The sequence below is a fragment of the Amblyraja radiata genome, chromosome 1, assembly GCF_010909765.2.
Source record: "Amblyraja radiata isolate CabotCenter1 chromosome 1, sAmbRad1.1.pri, whole genome shotgun sequence".
Lineage (NCBI taxonomy): Eukaryota > Metazoa > Chordata > Chondrichthyes > Rajiformes > Rajidae > Amblyraja > Amblyraja radiata.
In genome coordinates, this window is record NC_045956.1 from 152560071 (window position 1) to 152579839 (window position 19769).

At 41.7% G+C, this 19769-nt stretch overlaps 1 protein-coding gene across 11 annotated transcripts in view; it reads right to left on the reverse strand.

Moving 5' to 3' along the window:
• The window catches only part of nedd4l (NEDD4 like E3 ubiquitin protein ligase), a 399262-nt gene that overhangs the window by 49965 nt on the left and 329528 nt on the right, over positions 1-19769 (reverse strand). For all 11 annotated transcript variants that reach the window (XM_033032994.1, XM_033032911.1, XM_033032976.1 and 8 more), the window contains 3 exons: positions 17135-17332; positions 11496-11573; positions 7167-7221 (listed from right to left, as the gene is read on the reverse strand). In XM_033032994.1, coding sequence (XP_032888885.1) covers positions 7167-7221; positions 11496-11573; positions 17135-17332 — 331 coding nt within the window. The remainder of the gene's footprint in view (positions 1-7166; positions 7222-11495; positions 11574-17134; positions 17333-19769) is intronic.

The window sequence follows — 19769 nt, forward strand, 5'->3', positions numbered from 1 at the left end:
CCCTTCTTGTCTGAAGAAGGGTCTTGACCCGAAACATCACCCATTCCTTCTATCCAGAGATGCTGCCTATCCTGCTGAGTTACTCCAGCATTTTGTGTCCATTCTCAAAGTTAATCTATTTATAATCAAATAAAATGAAGAAGTATGTCTACCATCCCAAGGGCAAATAGGGTTGTAAAAAGAACGCCTGAGGACTACGAGTGCCCCGGTCTCCGGCTCCAGACTTTCCAAGCCGCTGAGGATTGTTTCACCCGTCTTCACGGCAAGAGGGCCCTGAAAATGATCGGACTGGCTGCAAGGCCCCGACCTCGGGTGTTTCACAGAGGAAGAGGACTTAACTTTCTGGTGCCTTTCCCCACAGTAGAAATTGTTGATTCTGCTGTGGGGGGAAGTTTGTGTTGAACTCTATAATGTGTTGTGTCCATTTTCTTTATTTTTTTAACCTTTTTCTCTGGTCTGTATGGAAACTTATTATCTATTTTATGTAAAGCACTTTGGTGTCAATGCGAGTTGACTTAAAACGTGCTATATAAATAAAACTTATTTACTTACTTATTGTACTGCCTAAATCTTAACAATGTTTATTTTTTAACAAACTGGGAAAGGTATAATTATAGAACATATGCTTTAAGACAACTAATCTAATGATGAATATTAAAGAAAATTTTGCCCAGAGTCGGAGAATCGAAGACCAGAGGACATAGGTTCAAGGTGAAGGTGAAAGATTTAATAGGAATCTGAGGTAGACAAAAATGCTGGAGAAACTCAGCGGGTGAGGCAGCATCTATGGAGCGAAGGAATAGGTGACGTTTTTCATTCTTTAGGGAACGGGGGTTCCCCTCTTCGACTATAGATGAGGCTCTCACTAGGGTCTCTTCTATATTCTGTAGCTTTGCTCTCCCCATCCCCCCACTCACAACAAGGGCAAAGTCCCCATTGTCCTCACCTTCCACCCTACCAGCCGTCACATAAAACAGATAATCTCTCCAACATTTTTGCCACCTCCAACGGGATCCCACCACTGACCACATCTTCCCATCTCCTCCCCTTTAGGCTTTCCACAGAGAACGCTCCCTCCATAACTCCCTGGCCAATTAGAACCTTCCCACCCAAACCACAAACCTGGTACTTTCCCTTGCAACCGCAGGAAATGCTACACTTGTCGCTTTACCTCCCCCCTTGACTATCCAAGGACCTAAGCAGTCTTTCCAGTTGCGGCAGAGGTTCACCTGCACCTCCTCCAACCTGATCTATTGCATCCGCTGCTCTAGGTGTCGGCTGCTCTACATCGGTGAAACCAAGCGTAGGTAGGCTTGACGATCACTTCGCCCACTATCTCCGCTCAGTTCGCAATAATCAACCTGATCTCCCGGTGGCTCAGCACTTCAACTCCCCGTCCCATTCCAAATCCGACCATTCTGTCCTGGGCCTCCTCCATGGCCAGAGTGAGTCCCAACGCAAATTGGAGGAGCAGCACCTCATATTTTGCTTGGGTAGTTTACACCCCAGCGGTATGAACATTGACTTCTCCAATTTCAGGTAGTCCTTGTTTTCTCCCTTTTTCCCCTCCCCAGCTCTCCCACAGCCCACTGTCTCCAACTCTTCCTTTCTTCTTCCTGTCCCCTCCCACCCCCACATCAGTCTGAAGAAGGGTCTCGACCCGAAACATCACCTATTCCTTCGCTACATAATGCTGCCTCATCCGCTGAATTTCTCCAGCATTTTTGTCTACCTTCGATTTTTCCAGCATCTTCAGTTCTTTCTTAAACATAGGAATCTGAGGGGTAGCTTTTTCACACAACGGGTGGTGGGTGTATGGAACAAGCTGCCAGAGGGGGTGGTTGAGGCTGGGACTATCCCACCATTTAAGAAACAGTTAGAGAGGTACATGGATAAGACAGGTTTGGAGGGATATGGACCAAATGCAGGCAGGTGGGACTAGTGTAGCTGGGACATGTTGGTCGGTGTGGGCAAGTTGGGCCGAAGGGCCTGTTTCCACACTGTGTCACTATGACTCTAATAGTTGCTGTGCCTTGTAGTAGTCAACTATTTAATAGCCTCTGTCTCTGTTTACAGAATCTTATTAAATAAAGTTGTATGTACCACATGGTCCCGGAAGGGTTGGAGTTTCAGTCAAAAGTTTCAACAGTCCAACTTTAACATTCTTACAATGCAATGCAGTTACTGAGCCTCCAAATGTAGACAGCTTTACAGATAATCATGAGTGAGCTGGGAGAGTACAAAAAAGATAAATTGAACAATTGTGGTTTGCAACTGATACCAGAATAAACGCCAATCCTTTTGGAACTATTATTAATATTAACGAGAGTCAATGACTAATGAATGATTATGTACCAAAAGCTTTCTTGATCACTCTTTTACCTGTGAAGACACTTTCAGGGACACTATGCACCCGTACACGTAAATCCCTCTGCTCTGCCACACCCCCAGGGCCTTGCCATTCACTGTGAAGGTCCTGATCTTTTTTGGCTTCCCAAAATGAGGAAGGATCACTCCTCACTCAGCCCACTTGCCCAGCTGATCAAGAACCTGCTATAAATGTTGATAATTAATGATCATTGCTAACCACCCAATTTAGTGTCATCTGCAAAGTTACTAATGATGCCCTGTACTTTCTCATCGAAATTGTTGATATAAACTACAAACAGCAATGGGTTCAGCACCAATCCCTGAGGCATACCGCTACTCACAGGCCTCCAGTCCGAAGAAACACTCATCCACCACAACTCTCTGCTTCCTTCCATGAAGCCAATTCTGTATCCAATTGAATAGCTCTCCCTGGATCCCATGCATTCTAACCTTCCAGAGCATCCTACCATGCGGAACCTTATCAAAGGCCTGCTGAAGTCTACATGGACAACATTACTGGCCTTGCCCTCATCAAACCTTTTGGTTGCCTCTTCAGAAAAATCAAAATTGTTGCTCTACATTGGTTGTAAGATTCCTAGGAATCTAGTCAAGTCAAGAGAGTTTATTGTCATGTGTCCCAGATAGGGACTTAATTTAATTTAACTTAACTTAATTTAATACCATTCTTTGGAAAATATTTGTCCCAGCATGTATTTTCTTTCTTTTACCTGCCAATGATTTGTCTTCTTTTATCCAAATCCCACTCCAAATTGGAGTGTAGAGAGTTCACTACTTTCCCCATCTCTTGCGAAGTTAATTAAGCTGAAATATTTAATTCTCAACTTTGATCACTTTCTAATGATCTTTCTAATGGTTATTACATTATATAGTCCCATTAATTTATATATCTTATCATGAATGTTGTTTACTTTGATAATAAAACTTAAGGATTTGTTTCTCTGTCACGCTGGTGGGCGGCGCGACCGAAGTCGCAGCGGCCTCTGCAGTCCGTCTGTCTATTTTTTTTTTTTTGTCCTGTTGAGGGTATAGTTAGTATAGTTTGTAGTGGGTTTTTAACTGTGTATGTGTGGGGGGCGGGGGAAACTTTTAAATCTCTTCCCTGTATGGGTACCCGACCATTTCCCTGTCGGGTCTCCGTTGTCGTTGGGAGCTAGCACCGTGGAGCGGCCTCCAACCGGAACGACCTGGGGGCTCCAGTCGCGGAGCTGCGAACCTACCATCGTGGAGCTGGCCGGCTTCGGAGCGTGGAGAACTGTGGTGGCGTGCTCCCGGACGGTGACATCGGGTGCTCGCGGGTCCCTGGTGGGAGACCGCTTTACGGAGCACCAGCAACAGCAACTTCTCCCGCCTGAATTGCGGGGCTGAAAGTGACCTGGAGCAGGGCCTTACATCACCCGGCGCGGCTTAAACAGCCGCGGGACGTGCTAGCGCCCGCCGGGGGCTCCAACATCAAGACCCAGAGCAGGGCCTTACATCGCCCGGTGCGGCTTTAAATGGCCGCGGGACTTGCTCGCGCCCGCCGGGGGCTTTGACTTTGACATTGGGAGAAGAATGGAGAGCAGGGGAGAGACAAGACTTTGCCTTCCATCACAGTGAGGAGGAGATTCACTGTGATGGATGTTTGTATAAATTGTGTTGGTGTGTGTCTTGGTTCTTTTCCTGTTGTTTCCTGCAGAAACCAAATTTCGTTTGAACTTCATGTGAGGTTCAAATGCCAAATAAACGGTATTGTATTGTATTGTATTGTGTTGTATTTTTGTAATTTTCCCAGCTCTGACTCTAATTGAAAGTATTAGCACACACTTGTATGGTGACAAACTGATGAATTATCCATTTTGCCACCTGCCTTATCTCCTTTTTAAAATAGTTACTCAATTTCCCTGGGCATTACCCATTCAAGCGAATGAAACATTTATCCTTTCCACTGTACCCGACTAATAGAAAAACATTTCTCCTAAACCAATGTATGAACCAAACATTCAATTTTATTGATGATCATACCGATCTGTATCAGTTTGTTAGCGTGTCAGGTAGCAAACTATAAATCATAATCTTTCTGGTGAAAATCAGTCGGAATAAGGATTCCGACCTGAATCATCATGTATCCATTTCCTCAACAGATGTTGTCCAGCCAGCTTAGTTCCTCTAGTTCTGTTTGTCTGGTGACGCCATCATCTTTCTGGTCTGAAGAGTCCTGACTTGAAACGTCACCGATTCATATTCTCCAAAAATGCTGCCTGACCCAGTGAGACATTCCAGCACTTTGTGCCTTTTCTCAAAATCAATATATGCAGTTCCTTGTGTCTTCACAATTCTGGCACCAGGTGGCAGCATAGTCTTGCAAGATTCATTCTCACATTTGCAAAGAATACTATGGATCTCTCTCAAACTCTACTGCCCTCTATTGCTGTTATTGTTATTTTCAATTTCCTGTACCATGGTACTAATGTTGCTCATCCCCCTGCAGTCTCTACTCTCCCCTGCACAGATTGCAAGAATGTTCAACCTGTTGAATAGCCGCAAAGGTCAAGACTCCTGCAAATGCTATCTCCTAAATCCCCAGACAAAGAAGATACAAAGTGCCTGAGTAACTCAACAGGTCAGGCCGCATCTCTGAACATTCCTAGTTGATCTAGGATCATGATGTCTACATCACCATGTTAGAGCAAGTTAGACCTGTTTTTTTTAATTGAGCAAAACCATTGAGAGTAAACACATGCAGATACCTAATCCATGCCTTGGATTAAGCAATTGCCTTGCTTAATCCAAATGAAATGTTTGCTAAAACAAAGGGGCGACAGGCTTATGCCTAAAGCAATTCATTTCTGATGGGCACAGATGATAGCTTTAGAGACGAATCTAGTCACAAAAAGAAATATGGCCACCAATAGTAACAAGTCTGTTTAGAACAACTGTTCTTATGAGGATTATGGAACTGATTGACAGCTTGAATCATTGGATCTTTTATAGATAGATAGATAGATAGATAGATAAATACTTTATTAATCCCCTTATTCAGGGGAAATTCTGATGTCCTTTATTACGTGTAGGAAAGAACTGCAGATGCAGGTTGACACCGAAGATAGACGTAAAATGCTGGAGTAACTCATTGGACCAGGTAGAATCTAATGGAGAAAAGGAATAGGACAATCTCAATCTGAAGGGTCTCGACCCGAAATGTCATCTATTCCTTTTCGCCAGAGATGCTGCCTGACCCCTGAGTTACTCCAGCATTTTGTGTCTATCTTTGATCTTTTGTTATGGTTAGCTGGTCTATAAGGTGCTGGTCAGGCCACATTTGGAGTATTGTGAGCAGTTTTGGGCACAATATCTGAGGAAGGATGGGCTGGCACTGGATAGTGTCCAGAGGAGGTTTCCAAGAATTATCCCAGGAATGAGTGGGTTAACATATGATGTGCGTTTGCCCGCACTTGGCCTGTACTCGCTGGAGTTTAGAATGATGAGGGGGACCACATTGAAACTTACCGAATAGTAAAAGGCTTGGATAGAGTGGATGTGGAGAAGATGTTTCCACTAGTGGGAGAGTCTAGGACCAGAGGTCATAGCCTCAGGATTAAAGGACGTTCCTTTAGGAAGGAGATGAGGAGGAATATTTTTAGACAGAGGGTGGTGAATCTGTGGAATTCTTTTCCACAGAATGATGTGGAGGCCGTCAATGGATTTATTTTTATCAGAGATAGATAGATTCTTGATTTGTATGGGTGTTAGGGGTTTTGGGGAGAAGGCAGGAGAATGGGGTTAGAAGGAAGTGATAGATCAGCCATGATTGAATAGACTTGATGGGCTGAATGGCCTAATTCTGCTCCTCTCACTTATGACTAGGATCCCACTTCTGTATGGTCAAAAGGTAATAGTCAAATGCTTAGAGACTAGTCAAGAAAACATTCACTTATGATACCCAAGCCTAGAATTGGATACAGATCACTGTGAGTTGTAATTTTAAGGCATCCTGGAACTCTGAGTCAGGCTGGCTTGCTTACATATGTTTGAATAAAGAAACTTGAGCATTGACGGATTACTGTGGTGAATATGCATAGTGAATTAACCCCTACAACACGGCGTGAACGATGGTGGTAGCTTAAGCGTCATTACATTGAAAAAAGGGCCTGGATGCATACATGATGAGCTTTGACCTGCAGCTCAGGTGCAGAGAGATGCGATGAAGCTAAACAGCCCATATGGCCTTCTTCGATATTATAAATGTTATGTTCTCCTTTGCTATGGCAATGAATAGAACAAGGGGCCAAAAATAGAGGAAGGTAGATGGTGTTGAGTTGGAGGGATGGAGGAGATGAGCCACAGAGAAGAGGGCCATGAATGGAATTCCATTACGAGTAGGTTATCTTCAAGAAATGGGGGCAGAGGAGAAGATTGCCTCTCGTAATGGCAGCAGACAAATCATTGTAATTAATCTAAATTCATCTAGAGCAGTAGAAGCTAACATCCAGGAAGATTTTGAATTGTTGCTCTTTTTGTAACTTGCTTTGTTTCAAGTTGGCATGCATGACCTCCAATAGCTTTTGGAGTAGCACAAAGGATTAAAACGTGGAGTCACGTGGAGAGCATGGACACTGCCTTCTGCTCCAAAGCTTAACATTAAAGCACAATGAAGTATGAATATTGAGCATCCTTATAAACTGCGCTTATAAATCTGATTAATAAAAATAGAAATTTGAAGATTGGTGTGGGCATGGTGGGCCAAAGAGCCTGTTTCTGTGCTGTATGACTCTACCACTTCATGGAGTCTTACTCACTGTGATCTATGAAGAACGACCTTCCATCTAAATGGATTCTCTCCTCCCAGCCAGCCTGTTTAGACATGAAAGAAAATTCCTTTTCAAACATCGAATATTGAAACAAACCATCAATTCCTTGCTGTATATGTATGCAGTTCTGAGAAAATACTTTGAGCTTAATGGCCCTTTAATGTTTCGTGACACATATGCACCTTCTTACTCAGTATAGTAGAGTGCTAGGATCCTGAGAACCATCACCACCAGGTTCAAGAACAACCTCCTCCCATCAAACCATCAACTATCCGACACTTGGAGCACAATGCACAACCATAACCACCCGCTACCTTAACAGCGATTGTTTAGGTGGCATTCCAAACTTCAGTTTGCATCATTATCTTCTTGTTATTTAGTATTACTGACTATTATTGATTGTATAACTGATAAAATGTGCTTGTAAAGCTGCAGCAAGTCTGAATTTCGTTGTTGCGTTCCTAGTGCATATAACAATTAGGCACTCATTCAATTGGTTTTCTCGTCTTGCAGCCCATATATTTAATCTTCCACTCCAGACAACCATACTGTACCTTGTCAGAGGTCTTGTTAATGTCCATGCAGACAATGTTTACCATAAAACTCTCATCAATCTTCATGATCACCTCTTCGAAAAACTAAGCAAACTGGAGAGGGGACTAATCAAAAGGGGACATGACTTGAGAATTAAGGGACAGAAGTTTAGGGGTAACATGAGGGGGAACTTCTTTACTCAGAGAGTGGTGGCTGTGTGGAATGATCTTCCAGTGAAGGTGGTGGAGGCAGGTTCGTTTTTATCATTTAAAAATAAATTGGATAGTTATATGGACGGGAAAGGAATGGAGGGTTATGGTCTGAGCGCAGGTATATGGGACTAGGGGAGAATACGTGTTCGGCACGGTCTAGAAGGGTCGAGATGACCTGTTTTCCGTGCTGTAATTGTTATATGGTTATATGGTTATATGGAGAGAGACAAAATTTCCCAAACACATGGCCATGCTGACCTTCCATAACCAGTCTTTGCTATCCAAATGCATGTCGATCCTACCTCTCAGAACTCACTCCAGTAACGTACTCACCACTGTTGGAAGGCTTACCAATCTGTAATTCCCAACTTCCTTTTCCTTTCTTTAATACATTAGCCACCCTCCAGTTTTTATCACCCGATGATGCAAATATCTCAGCCAGATGCCCCACGATATCTTCCCTAGCTTTCCACAAAGGTCTAGGATTATACTTGACCAAGTCTTAGAGATATATCCATCCTTATTCATTCTAGGACGTCCAGCACATTTTCTATAATGTGAACTCTGTTAAAGACATCCTCTATTTATGGCCCCAAGTTCTCTAGCATCTATATCTTTCTCCAGAACAAATAAAAACAAGAAACAATAATTTAACACCTCACCCATCTTCTGTGCCACCAATAATTCTAAGAGAATAATGTTTACTGGCCCCAAACTGCTCCCCCACTGACTCTTCAGTCTCCTAAACTGCTTTATTTTCCAAGAGGATTTGTGTTGCCCCTTTTCCAGTAGGGCCATCGACATAGTGATTGAGAAAACTTGCCTGAGCACACTTAACAAATGACATCCCATCCAAATCCTTGCCACTATGGCAGACCCTGTTGATATTTAGAAAGACAAAAGCGGCCACTATTCATTTTTCATACCCCTTGAACTTTTCCACATTTTGTCACGTTACAACCACAAACGTATATGTATTTTATTGGGATTTTATGTGATAGACCAACACAAAATGGTGCATAATTGTGAAATGGAAGGAAAATGATACATGGTTTTCAATTATTTTTACAAATAAAAAACTGAAAAGTGTGGCGTGCAAAAGTATTCAGCCCCCCTGAGTCAATACTTTGTAGAACCACCTTTCGCTGCAATTACAGCTGCAAGTCTTTTGGGGTATGTCTCTACTGCACATCTAGAGACTGAAATTTTTGTCCATTCTTCTTTGCAAAATAGCTCAAGCTCAGTCAGATTGGATGGAGAGCGTCTGTGAACAGCAATTTTCAAGTCTTGCCAGAGATTCTCAATTGGATTTAGGTCTGGACTTTGACTGGGCCATTCTAACACATGAATATGCTTTGATCTAAACCATTCCATTGTAGCTCTGGCTGTATGTTTAGGGTCGTTGTCCTGCTGGAAGGTGAACCTCCGCCCCAGTCTCAAGTCTTTTGCAGACTCTAACAGGTTTTCTTCCAAGATTGCCCTGTATTTGGCTCCATCCATCTTCCCATCAACTCTGACCAGCTTCCCTGTCCCTGCTGAAGAAAAGCATCCCCACAGCATGATGCTGCCACCACCATGTTTCACAGTGGGGATGGTGTGTTCAGGGTGATGTGCAGTGTTAGTTTTCCGCCACACATAGCGTTTTGCATTTAGGCCAAAAACTTCAATTTTGGTCTCATCTGACCAGAGCACCTTCCTCCACATGTTTGCTGTGTCCCCCACATGGCTTGTGGCAAACTGCAAACGGGACTTCTTATGGCTTTTTTTCAACAATGGCTTTCTTCTTGCCACTCTTCCATAAAGGCCCGATTTGTGGAGTACACGACTAATAGTTGTCCTGTGGACAGATTCTCCCACCTGAGCTGTGGTTCTCTGCAGCTCCTCCAGAGTTACCTTGGCTGCTTCTCTGATCAATGCTCTCCTTGCCCGGCCTGTCGGTTTAGGTGGACGGCCATGTCTTGGTAGGTTTGCAGTTGTGCCATACTCTTTCCATTTTTGGATGATGGATTGAACAGTGCTCCGTGAGATGTTCAAAGCTTGGGATATTTTTTTATAACCTAACCCTGCTTTAAACTTCTCCACAACTTTATCCCTGACCTGTCTGGTGTGTTCCTTGGGCTTCATTATGCTGTTTGTTCACTAATGTTCTCTAACAAACCTCTGAGGCCTTCACAGAACAGCTGTATTTATACTGAGATTAGATTACACACAAGTGGACTCTATTTACTAATTAGGTGACTTCTGAAGGCAATTGGTTGTACTGGATTTTATTTAGGGGCATCAGAGTAAAGGGGGATGAATACTTTTGCACTCCACACTTTTCAGTTTTTTATTTGTAAAAAAATTTGAAAACCATGTATCATTTTCCTTCCACTTCACAATTATGCACCACTTTGTGTTGGTCTATCATATAAAATCCCAATAAAATACATTTACGTTTGTGGTTGTAACGTGACAAAATGTGGAAAAGTTCAAGGCGTATGAAAACCTTTGCAAGCCACTGTAGAATTCTAGCAGTTATCTGTGATCTTCCCACATATTTTCTCCTTTAACTTCCTCTGACCACGGGGAGGGGGGCTGTAGTACAATCCCATCGGAGCGATAACCTCTTTCATATTTCACAATTCCACCCATATGATTCCCTCAGGAATATCCTCTAGAAGCACAATCAAAAATCACAGTCCCACCTCATAGGATTTGTACGCTGGAACATTGAGCTGCCTGTCCTGACCCTCCCTCGGTTATGTTTCTGAATTAGCGATAATATTATAGAACCATGTTTTGATCCATGCCAAGTTCCTCTGTCTTACCTGTCAACCACTTGCATTGAAAAGAATGTGGTCAAAACCATCCATCCTCCCTTTCTCTCTGCCATGCTCCCACCTGTCCTGGCAACTGAACTTGCTCTCTTTAGGTTCTGAATTTGCCTCATCCTTCTCATCTGCCTCACTGGAGGGTTGCATAGTGGCGCAGCGGTAGAGTTGCTGCCTTACAGTGCCAGCAGCTCTGGAGACCCGGGTTCAATCCCGACCACGGGTGGAGTCAGTACGGAATATGCACATTCTCCCTGTGACTGCGTGGGTTTTCTCCGAGATCTTCTGTTTCCAGGTATGTACATTAATTGGTTGGTGGATGTGTAAATTGTCCTTAGTTTGTGTAGGATAGTGTTAATGTTTGGGGATTGCTGGTCGGCACGGACCCGGTGGGCTGAAGTGCCTGTTTCCGTGCTGTATTTCTAAACTAAACAAACTAAATCTCTTCTGCACCCTCTCCAAATCCTTCCAAAGGTGTGGTAAGCATAACTGCACACCATACTCCAAATGTTCCCTTAACCAAGATTTATATCTGCGCTGTATCTCTAAAACGAAAAAACTAAAACTGAACAACAGCTTCAGGTATCAACACCCCCCCCCCCAGACACCGCCACACACGTTTAAACATTCCCCAGTAGCTCTGGCATCAATGTTCAAAAAGTTTTAAATAGCAATTTGATTGTTGGATTTGAAATCAAATCTATCAGGATCTCTTTAGCTGCAGGCTAATTGCAAAAAAAAGGATTTATTGCACTTACAGGGACAGGTCCAAGATCATTCGGATCCAACGATGCTTTTGCTCTTAAATGAACTGGATATTTGAGCCGTGGATCTTCCTGTAAAATAAATCACTTTGAGAAACCTTTCAGAAGAAAGAACTGGAAAATAAAAGTCCCCTTGAGAAAATTAAACTAATATACTTTATTACAGGAATCATTTCCAAAGGAATAAAAGTCATAATCCTAATGTAAAATAAAAGGAACCTTTAGAACCAGAGGACATAGTTTTAAGGTGAGCAGGGAAATACTTAATAGGAACCTGAGCGTTAATATTTTTCATGCAAAGGGCGGTAGGTGTATGGAACGAGCTGCCAGAGGTGCTATCGCAGGCAGGTGGGAGTATTGTAGATGGGACATGTTGGCCGGCGTGGGCAAGTTGCTGTTTCACTCTATGACTACTGGAACAATGTAATTAGAACAGCTTTTTGGCAACTAACACCATTTCTTTTGGACTTGCAAGATTTGAAATTTAAAATTAATATGCATCCCAAAAATCAAAGGCATAATTATCAAAAATGTATTTCAGCTAATATAATCTGTTCATAAGCAGACTCTGCTTCAGTGCCCTAAGTACTCATTTGGTGCCTGAAGTACTCATCTGGATTTAGTGGTGTAATGAACCAAATTTGATAAGGAACTCAAGGTAAAGGAATCATTAGGAGGTAGTGACCATAATATGATGGTCACCAATGTTACATAATATAATTTGAGAGGGAAAAGGTAAAATCAGAAGTGTCAGTATTGCAGTTGAACAAAGAGGACTATGTTGGCATGAGGGAGGAACTGGCCAAAGTTGACTGGAAAGGGACCCTAACAGGGATGATGGTAGAACAGCAATGGCAGGTGTCTGGGAATAATCCAGAAGATGCAGGATCATTTCATTCCAAAGAGGAAGAAAGATTCTAAGGGGAGTAAGAGGCGACCGTGGCTGACAAGGGAAGTCAAAGAAAGTATAAAAATAAAAGAGAAGGCGTATAACATAGCAAAGATGAGCGGGAAGCCAGAGGATTGGGCAACTTTTAAAGATCAACAGAAGGTAACTAAAAAGGCAATACGGGGAGAAAAGATGAAGTATGAAGGTAAGCTAGCCAAGAATATTTTGCCAAGAAAGCCAAGAATATGTAGCCAAGAAATCTTCTTCAGGTATGTGAAGAGGAAAAAAATAGTTCAAACAAATGTGGGTCTCTTGAAGACAGAAACAGGTGAATTCATTATTGGGAACAAGGAAATGGTAGACGAGTTGAACAGGTACTTTGGTTCTGTCTTCATTAAGGAAGGCACAAACAATCTCAAAGATGTACTAGGGCACAGCGAACCTAGGGTGACAGGAACTGAAGGAAATTCACAATAGTCAGGAAATGGTGTTGGGTAGACTGATGGGACTGAAGGTTGATAAATCTCCAGGGCCTGATGGTCTGCATCCCAGGGGACACACGGAGGTGGCTCTAGAAATCGTGGACGCATTGGTGATCATTTTCCAATGTTCTATAGATTCTGGATCAGTTCCTGTGGATTGGAGGGTTTCTAATGTTATCCCACTTTTCAAGAAAGCAAGGAGAGAAAAAGCAGGGAATTATAGACCAGTTAGCCTGATATCGATGCTGGGCATTTGGATAGCAGTAACAGGATCGGTCCAAGTCAGCATGGATTTACGAAGGGGAAATCATGCATGACAAATCTTCTGGAATTTTTCGAGGATGTAACAAGAAAAATGGACAAGGGAATGCCAGTGGATGTAGTGTACCTGGACTTTCAGAAAGCCTTTGGTAAGGTCCCACACATGAGATTAGAGGGCAAAATCAGAGCACATGGTATTGGGGGTAGGGTATTGACATGGATAGAAAATAGGCTGGCAGACAGGAAACAAAAAGTAGGGATTAATGAGTCCCATTCAGTTTGGGAGGCAGTGACTAGTGGGGTACCGCAAGGCTCGATGCTGGGACCACAGCTATTTACAATGTACATTAATGATTTAGATGAAGGAATTAAAAGTAACATTAGCAAATTTGCAGGTCACAAAGCTGGGTGGCAGGGTGAGAGGATAACTGAGAGTAGGATGCAGAGTGAGTTGGATAGGCTGGGTGAGTGGGCAGATACATGGCAGATTAAGTATAATAAGGATAAATGTGGTTATCCACTTTGGAAGCAAGAACGGGAAGGCAGATTATTATCTGAATGGTGTTAAGTTAGGAAAAGGGGAAGAACAATGAGACCTGGGTGTCCTCGTACATCAGTCACTGAAAGTAAGCATACAGGTACAACAGGTAGTGAAGAAAGCTAATGGCATTTTGGCCTTCATAATGAGAGGAGTTGAGTACAGGAGGAAAGAGGTCCTTCTGCAGTTATACAGAGTTCTGGTGAGACCACACGTGGAGTATTGTGTGCAGTTTTGAACTCCTAATTTGAGGAAGGACATTCTTGCTATTGAGGGAGTGCAGCGGAGGTTCACAAGGTTAATTCCCTGGATGGCAGTGCGGTTATATGATGAAAGAATGGAGCGACAGGGCTTGTATTCCGATTTAGAAGGATGAGAGAGAATCTTATAGAAACATATAAAATTATTAAGGCTAAATGCAGGAAACGTGGTCCCGATGTTGACGGAGTCCAGAACCAGGGTCCACAGTTTAAGAATAAGGGGTAGGCCATTTAGAACTGAGGTGAGGAAAAATGTTTTCACACAGAGAGTTGTGAATCTGTGGAATTCTTTGCCTTAGAAGGCAGTGGGGGCCGATTCACTGGATGAATTTAAAAGAGAGCTAGATAGAGCTCTTAGGGCTAGTGGGATCAAGGGGTATGAGGAGAAGGCAGGAATGGGGTACTGATTGTGGATGAGCAGTCATGATCGCATTGAATGGCGGTGCTGGCTCGAAGGACCAAATGGCCTACTCCTGCACCTAATGTCTATGTATCTATGTCTCCAATGTCTCTTGCAAACCTCTACTGATATATCATAGAAAGCAGACTGTGGGGTGACATCACAGCTTGCTTTGGGAACTCAAACCAAGACCACAGACATTTCAGAGAGTTGCAGATGTAACCCCATCCATCACACAGACCAGAATTCCCACCATTTACTCATTCATTCCCACCATTTATGCTTCACACTGTCTTGGAAAAACAGCCAACATAGTCAAAGACTTGTCCCATAATTGGTCATTTTTTTCTTTAATCTGCTCCTGTCAGGCAGAAAGTATAGAAACATAAAAGTTTGAAAGTGGGAGCCACCAGACTCAGAACAGCCTCTTCCCTTCTGTTATCAGTCTTCTCAATGGTCCTTCCATCAGCTAGAGTGCTGTCCCATTCACCTTTATATCATTGCAGATATTGGACGTTGTCTATGGAACTGATGCACTACAATGCTGAGAATTATATTCTGCACCTTGTATCTTCTACTTCACTCTACCTATTGCACTTGAGTTTGATTTGATTGTATTTGTGTATGGTAGATCTGAACTGATTGTATAGTATTCAAGATGATGCTTTGTACAGTACCTGGGTACGCATAACAATATTAAACCTAAACCCAGTGAATACACAAGGGAATAAATGATCTCTCAAGTTTCATCTTCCAGCATGAAAAATAAAGGTGAAAGCATGGCTAACCAGGTAAGACAATCTACGTTGGCACAAGATAGGGAGTTTCATGTGTTTTAACAAGCAACACTAAAGGAATGTTAATATGATTGGGTCTAGTTCTTGTGGTGGAATTAACAGACAATGACATTTTTTTTTACACCTTTGGCTATTGAACTGACACTACAGTAAATACAGTACTAACAGTAATTTCCCAAAAGCATATACAAGGTACATAAAAAGTGAGGTTAATGTAGTATTAATGTAAAGGGGCGGCTGATGGGCAGCATGGTCTTGCTGGATCAAAAGACTTGTTCCCTGTGAGAGAGCATGACTAAAAAAAAAGACTACAGCTGAACAATTGCAGCAATTTTCATCATTCACTGTTTCTATCACACATTTCTGGACATGGATCTTTTAGACTTCACTCCCTAAGATTTCTTCCCTTAGTGTTATGCCATTAAATAGAGAGCAATTTCTTTCTTCCAAACTTTAAACAACTTCACCAGGTCTATACTCAATGGAAATAAATATATTATAAGAATCATTAAAACAACATTAAGTACATATTGGATGGCCATAAATTTCTGTCAAATTCTGTCAAACAAGCTTATTCAATTCTACCTAGCACACATTTTTTTGTATCTCTATACCTATACTTCCTCCCTCAACTCCGTCCAAGGACCCCAACAGTCTTTTTCAAGTGAGGCAGAGGTTCACTTACACGTCCTCCAACGTCATCTGCTGTATCTGATGTTCCAGGTATAGAATCTTATATATCGGCGAAACCAAGCGCAGGCTCGGCGATTGTTTCGCTGAACACCTCCGCATAGTCCGCCTAAACCTACATTATCACCTGGTTGCGAGACATTTTAACTCCCCCTCACATTCCCATACTGATATTCCCATTCCCAGTCTGAAGAAGGATCTCGACTCGAAATGTCACGCATTCCTTCTCTCCAGAGATGCTGCCTGTCCCACTGAGGTACTCCAGCATTTTGTGTGTACCCATACTTACCTTTCTGTCATGGGCCTCCTCCACTGTCAGAGTGAGGCCCAATGCAAATTGGAGGAACAGCACCTCATATTTTGCTTGGGCAGCTTACAACCCAGTGGCATTAATCTCTGAAGAAGGGTCTCAACCAGAAACATCACCCATTCTTTCTCTCCAGAATGCTGCCTGTCCCGCTGAGTTGTACCAGCTTTTAGTGCCTATCTTCAGTATGAATATCAACTTCTTTAACTTCAAGTAATGCTTGCTTTCCCTCCCTCATTCTAGTTCTCCGACCAGTCTGACTGTCCTGATTACATCTCCGGTGTAAATCAGCATCTGCAGTTCCTTCCTACACATTTTTTTAAACTAGCTAACAACTTAAATAATAAATAATCTATCGGATAATCCAATGAATGTGAAGACTGGTGAGCTGGCAAATGAAGATGAGGGAGGCATTTTGTTTCGCTCTGGGTGGGAAGAGACAAATGAGAAGAAAAAATGCAACAAATGTGGCTGAGAGCTAACCTAAATGAGGAATCCATATTCCCAGTAAATGAAAGTTATCTCAGAAACATCGATATGGAAAGTCTTTTATCCCAACAGAAGATGGAACTAAAGAAATTGGGAGAATAGAATGGAGGGTGAGAGGCCTGTTCAAGATAGCTGTGCAAGTTGGCAATTAATATAATGTTCTTTCTTCTGCATTGGCAAAGACATTTTCACACAAATCAATCCATTCCAATTGTTCTTAAATATTTAACACAATCTGCTGACTACAGTTCATGACGATGTCATTATCTAATTACTTGCTTTCTTGCGATAAATAAGTACATCCCATCATCCAGATGGGGTCAGGGATCAATAAATATGAACAATCTTTCCATCCAGGGAAAAATCCCCCAAAACATTTCTTCCGCACAACCTCTTCATAACATGACTAATGTAATAGATGAGAGTAACGTCAGGATTCTTGCTCTCTAAACCCTCAAATTAACTCTTGCACGATAAAAGCTGGGAAGAAATACACTTTTGGCTCAAAGTCAGGACTTACCCATGTTGTTATTCTACTATTGTGATCGATGAAGAAAGGCCGACCATTTGGTGCTATGCGCATTTCCCAACCAGGAGGCAGGAAACTCTGCACAACCTTATGCTGTGCCTTTGGCGAACTGTAAGGTGAAAGATGAGGAGACTGAGGAGTAGACAAGGTGTCCTTTACAGCTCTGTGCAGAGGGGGGTCTGTAGCACCCTGAAAAATATATAAACAATCATATATCCAAACTATTTAAATGGATTGGGGTTGGCTTTTTCTTAATTATCGGAATTCCTGCATGAAACATGGACCTGGACAATATCCCACTTCAGATGAATAATTCTGCAACTTCAGCCCTTGTGTAGTATAATTGCAGATGAGGACCAATGAGCATGCTGTTGTAAATCCTATTCAAACATAAAAGTAAACGCATTCTCATCCTTATCGACTTCTCCATACATGTAGCTTCCACTGTATACTCTCAGGTCTACTAAAGCCTCCTCTTCAATTATTAATAATCAAGGTTTATTGTAAAGTTTTACTGCAGGAGTTTGCATAGCAACCTGGCAATTACTACCACGTAAACAATATTGAATCTGCCCTTTAGAATTTTGTTTGAGAACAATTTCCAGCAATGACTAGAAAAACATGAAAGTCACCAAATTATTCCACCATTCAAATGATAGAAACACGACCTTTTGTTTCTACTAATCTACATTTGCAGATCTCAAATGGGGCTTTGATTTTGGAAAACCTGGTATTTATAGATCAACATTAATATGTTTCCAGGTAATGATAATAACTTTCTTTCAACTAATTACCTTGCCAAAACAAGACGCTTGGGATTCAACCCAGGTAGTTGTGGCATTGGTGGCTACAAATGTATTTGGATTCAAAAGTTCCAAAAAAGTGTTTGGTTTTAAAGGTTTCAATAGTCAAGACCTGTTTATACAACATTATAACTGCTTAAACTTATGAAGCTTACATATTTGTCAAGACCCTTAATGAAAATATATTTCCAAACAGATAGATATTGGATGGATCTTCCCAACCTCATCATTGGTAACGATCAAACAACCCAAAAATTATTTTCTCCTCCGGAGTCAAATAAGTGGCTGTTGCCCTTGAGCTTCCATTCACACATGCCTCGACTTTCAGAAACCAGATATCCACACTCCTCAATATTCATACTATATTCTATGTTTTATGTTTGGAAACAGCAGGGGCCTCAGGTATAAATGATAATAACATGTGCATTAAGACATAATAATTTGATTTGCATAATTGTTTTCTGATTATCTAAAGTTCTGTATAAATTGTGATTATTGGCAAAAAAAAATCGTTGCAAGGATTTAGTTAATTTTAAATAATTGATAGGTTTTCTGACTAGTTGTTCAGAAAATGCTGTTTTCATTAGTCTCTACATACATCTCATTTTCTCATCAATCAATGTTTTAAGAGAAGAAATTTGTCAATTAGAAAATGTTAAAATATTAAATGACATTTTAGATGAAATGTTAATAATAAAATGTAATTAAAAAATTTGTGGTATGGTGTATTTAAAAAATAATAATTTAAAGGTTCGGAGACGAGGAACGGAGATGAGGAAACATTAGAATGGAGACGAGGAAACACTTTTTTTAGAACGGAGATGAGGAAATACGTTTTTAGAACGGAGACGAGGAAACATTTTTACTCACAGAGAGTGGTGAGTCTGTGGAATTCTCTGCCTCAGAGGGCGGTGGAGGCGGGTTCTCTGGATGCTTTCAAGAGAGAGCTGGATAGGGCTCTTAAAGATAGCGAAGTCAGGGGATATGGGGAGAAGGCAGGAACGGGATACTGATTGGGATGTATGGCGGTGCTGGCTCGAAGGGCCGAATGGCCTACTCCTGTCTATTGAGCAGTTTTAGAATAAGAAAAATAATTTTAATTCAGGGTCATTAAATAAAGGTGATGTAAACCTATTCCACAAATTATAGTAAACACAAAAAGCTGGAGTAGCTCAGCAGGATAGGCAGCATCTCTGGATACGGGTCTGAAGAAGGGTCTAGATTCATTCCTTCACCCATTCCTTCTCTCCAGAGATGCTGCCTGCCCCGTTTGAGTTTCTCCAGCTTTTCATGTCTACCTCCTATTTAAACCAGCATCCGCAGTTCTTTCCTCCACAAATTATAGTTTCAGCTTTAGTGCATAGGAAGCTTTAGGTTCAATACTGCACTGTACTAAAAACATTATTCCTGTTAAAAGAAAAATACATTTGTTAATCCATCATGTGCGTTCACAAAGCTTTTTGTACAGTATATTGCTGTACTCCCCTTCTTACAAAAAATTATACCAAAGTGGACATCATTATTTAAGGTGTAGTAATGTCATAAATGGCCAAAATATATATTGTCAGTGATATCAGATACCTGAATACCAAAATCAAATGACAACCAATATATACAGTATTGCATACATTCAGGCAAGTTATTGTTGCCATGGGAATATTAGCATTTTGTGTGACTACTACACAGACACTGTGTACTGGTCATATTCATTAACTGAAGATCAGAAAAGTTATTTTTAGGACAAATAGCACATGCAAAAACTGTTTTACAAAGGAAGGAAGATAATCATTGCTATAGGTAAAGAATTGAAAGTGGATTAGCAG